The 3,786-nt window shown below is 60.2% G+C and overlaps 3 protein-coding genes across 3 annotated transcripts in view; 2 read left to right on the top strand and 1 right to left on the bottom strand.

Annotated features, from left to right (window-relative positions):
* VDBG_06526 (glycine cleavage system H protein) overlaps positions 1 to 211 on the top strand; it is a gene marked incomplete at both ends in the record, with an annotated part of 644 nt that extends 433 nt beyond the window's left edge. The window contains one exon of the mRNA XM_003002918.1: positions 25 to 211. Coding sequence (XP_003002964.1) covers positions 25 to 211 — 187 coding nt within the window. The remainder of the gene's footprint in view (positions 1 to 24) is intronic.
* A 502-nt stretch (positions 212 to 713) lies between these two features.
* On the bottom strand, positions 714 to 1,775 carry VDBG_06525 (porphobilinogen deaminase; the record flags this gene model as incomplete). The annotated part of the gene is made up of 1 exon (XM_003002917.1): positions 714 to 1,775. One exon carries the CDS (start codon positions 1,773 to 1,775, stop codon positions 714 to 716), a length of 1,062 nt encoding a protein of 353 aa, XP_003002963.1.
* A 1,224-nt stretch (positions 1,776 to 2,999) lies between these two features.
* Positions 3,000 to 3,584, top strand: VDBG_06524 (predicted protein; the record flags this gene model as incomplete). The annotated part of the gene is made up of 1 exon (XM_003002916.1): positions 3,000 to 3,584. One exon carries the CDS (start codon positions 3,000 to 3,002, stop codon positions 3,582 to 3,584), a length of 585 nt encoding a protein of 194 aa, XP_003002962.1.
* Positions 3,585 to 3,786: the final 202 nt, after the last annotated feature.

Genomic DNA, 3,786 nt, shown 5'->3' with positions numbered 1-3,786 from the left:
CGCCGACATCAACGCCCCCGTCAGCTGCAAGGTCGTCCAGGTCAACATTGACCTCGAGGAGAAGCCCGGCACCATCAACAAGGTGCCCGAGGACGACTCGCACGGCGGCGGCTGGCTGGCCCGCGTGGAGGTCGACGAGCAGGGCGTCAAGGACCTCGAGAGCCTCATGGATGCCGAGGCCTACAAGGCGTTTGTCGGCGGCGAGCACTAATATGTCCTTTGACCTGGTAGAGATAAGGGCATGATAGCTTATATGTGTGCGCGCGCGTTGGGTGGTTACGGAAGCGACAAGTACAGTTCAACCTGGGGAATTTTCTGGCTCTTTTTTTTTCATTTGCAAAACATATCCCTCCCCTGTCTCTCCCAGACCAGGGAGGCGATGGCGGCACGGAGGAAGACTTCGGGCTGTATCATACGGACTGCCGACGGTCTTACGGCTTTTAACATTGGGCCGGCGACATAGAAACGGAATTGAGATTCATGCTTTTTAGGTGTCATTCTGTTCAGGCTCTTCATCATCAACGCTTTTGTTTTTTTGTCCATATGCTCAGGAGGGTCCCGTCGGAATCCCTCGCTCGCTGAGCAAGCTACGTACGCTATGCAATTCGTCATAGGGTTCACAGGGTATGCCAGTAAACTCGACTCACGAGACGGGCAGTCGTGGAACAGAGCAGACGTGAAGAAGAAAGAAAAAAAGAGAGAAAAAAAAAAGTCTATGATGCAGCCGCCGCGGGGAGCGTCGCAGGCTGATCCCCCGGCCGGTTCTGGTTGATGTCATCAAGAATCGTCTGCGCCCCCCTACCAACAAGCTCGGCGGCAAGGTCCCTGCCGAGCTGGTCAGCCGCCTCGGGCGACTCGATGACGCGCGTGCTCTCGCCGTCGACGCCGTGTGTGCCGTCGACGTGGGTGACGGACGCCTTGAGGGTCAGCGTCTTGCCGTCGTCGCGCCAGGTTGTCTCGACGCCAATGGGCACGCTGCAGCCGCCCTCGAGGGTGCGCATGACGCTGCGCTCGGCCTCGGCGGCGAGGCGCGTGGGGCCGTGCTCGATGCCGCGCAGCAATGTGAGCACGCGGTCGTCGTCGGTGCGGGCCTCGATGCCGAGGGCACCCTGGCCTACGGCGTGCAAGATGCCGCCCGTGTCGGAGGCGAGGTACTGGCCGATGCGGCCGCCGAGGTCCATGCGCAGCAGTCCGGCGGCGGCGAGGATGATGGCGGTGAAGGGGCCATCGGGGTTGTCGAGCTTGGCGAGACGGGTCTGGATGTTGCCGCGGACGTCGGCGAACTGGAGACCCGGGTACTTGCGCTTCAGCTGTGCGATGCGGCGGATGCTGCTCGTGCCGACAACGCTGCCGGCGGGGAGGTCGGCGATGGACTTGTACTGGTCTGCGACGGTATCTTTGAAGACGACGACATCGTGGGGGTTCTCGCGCTCGACGACGGCGCCAAGTATGCAGCCTTCAGGGAGGACGGTGGGCATGTCCTTGAGACTGTGAACGATCACGTCAATCTCGTTGTTCGTGAGCTTGGCCTCGAGCTCGTTCGTCCACAGACCCTTGCCGCCAAAGTTGTAGAGAGCAGTGACCTGGTCCTTGTCGCCGAGGGTCTGCATGGCGTGGATCTCATATGTGTAGTCGGGACGGATACGCTTGAGCGCCTCGATCACCAGCTCGGTCTGGCGGACGGCGAGCGCTGACCTGCGGGTGCCGATACGAACGGTTGAGGCGGCTGAGGCGGCGGGGCCATTGCCGCTGTCGGAGGTGGGAGCGGCAGCCATGGTGGGCGGACCGGAGATTGTGTGGTGTCCAATGTGCCAAAGGTCAACAGAGTGGACTGCTTCGAGTTTGAGCGAGGGCTGCGCGACGGTCGGGGGCTTGGGAGGCTTGGATCTGTACAGCAAAGACCCTGAATGTCGGGAGCCCTTTCGACTGAAGTGGATGACGAGATGTGCTGGCAGCGGGGTGGTGGGGGTGGTGGCTGTCGAACAGTGCCAGGTGTGCATTGGCCCTACGCACTGTCCCTGCCTCATCTTCTGCTTCCACCCCTTGTTCATACCCTGTCTCTTCGACACCCTCAACCTTAACCTCAACCTCAACCACAGCTCCTTGCCCTGCCCCCTCCCTCAACAGGGAATGAAGGCACCCGGGTGTGCAAAGGAGGTCCCCACGTCAACATGCCATCCCTAACGAAGAGACGCCATCGGGTGATACATGCTTGTCCGTCATGTCGCTACACAATTCTCCCCTACGTTGAACCAAGAACGCGGCTTCTGACCACAAGAGCTTCTCATGACCTCATATCGATCTTCATCGTCCAGAGTTTAGTCGTGAGAAAAAGATTCACGTACTGACATGTCCATCTCAGCTGTCCTCGTATCTACCCGGACGGTTCCTCGCCGCGTACCTCGAAGCACGGCATGACAGCTATGGCCACGGCATATGTCATCGAGGCAAGCGCCCGAGCCAGCCATCGAGTCGCCGAGTCGCCGATGACACATCCTTTCCCTCTTCTGAGTGAATCTGGACGTCGTAGAAAGTAGACAAGCATGGCATATGTTGCAATGCCGGGGGGGGGGGCATGGCTAGCAGTGGATTGTACCGGCAACACTGCTATCAAGCGTGACGCATCCTCGTCGTACACATACTGAAGGTGGCGCGAAGAGGGCCCGAGTGAGGTCCGATACGGGTATCACATCAACGTGTCGCTGGAATATCTGCCTGCTCCACCTCTAGCACGGATGCTTGCTGCTTGCTCTGGACCAACTCGAGAAAGGTACACAACCAGACCATGCAATACCGTCTTGGCAATCGACAGAGACAGTCGACAGAAGAGTCAACTTTGAATCATGAAGGAGACTACTTGTCAACTTAAAAGGGCAATGAGCGCCTTTGCAGTTTTCTTCAGCACGGACACGACATCTGCTCCAGCCCCATGAACAAATTCACTCACAGATAACCACCGGCCTCTACAAAGACGACGACGCCTTGGATTTAACCGCAAGATGAAGCCCACATCCATACTCACGCTCGCAGCACTCCTTGAACTGGCGTCTGCTCGAGCTCAGGAGGTCCCCGCTCCGCCTTTACCCCAGATCCTCCCAGCTCCCATAACCACCTCGACGACGACCATCACGGTGATCGAAGGAAGCCCACAGCCACCCGGAGCCTCACCCCCTCCTCCTCCTCCCCCTCCCCCTCCTGTTACACCCTCTTCGGCAACTACAGGATCGCCGCCCACTAATGGCGCAACATGCGTGTGCGGCGCCACCTACTGTGGAAAGGTCCTCAAGGGCTCCCAGGGTACCTCCTCTTCCCCACCTTTTCAAAATCGCAACATATCGCTAACTCGGCTCGCAGGCTACACTCAGGACCAGGTATCCAAAGGCTACTGCTCCAGCCCCGGCATCGACTGCGCCAGCGCCCAGCCCGACTCGAACCGCCTCGACGACTCACTCTTCGTCTGCCTCTGCGAATCCTTCGACCAGCCCACCGGCACAGACATTGAGCTCCTATGCCCCTGCAACGGCCCGCTGCAAGAACGACGCCCCCGACTTTATCGGCCGCTGCGAGACGCCCTGCAACCTTAACTGCGCACCCGCACCGCCCGGCAGCGCAGGTCAACCGCAGCCGCAGCCCGGGCCGGAACCAGCCCCTGAACCAGCCCCTGAACCAGCACCCGGAAACGCCCCGGTACCCCAGCCGGCCAGCGAGCCTGTGCCCGTTCCTGCAATTCCCGCGCCTCTTCCTGACAGGGCTCCTCCATCCGCGCCTCCCGCCCCAGCCGCCCCG

This window comes from Verticillium alfalfae, genomic scaffold (genome assembly GCF_000150825.1).
Source record: "Verticillium alfalfae VaMs.102 supercont1.8 genomic scaffold, whole genome shotgun sequence".
Lineage (NCBI taxonomy): Eukaryota > Fungi > Ascomycota > Sordariomycetes > Glomerellales > Plectosphaerellaceae > Verticillium > Verticillium alfalfae.
Note: the sequence above shows the minus strand (reverse complement) of the source record. Positions and strands in the feature narration are given on the sequence as shown.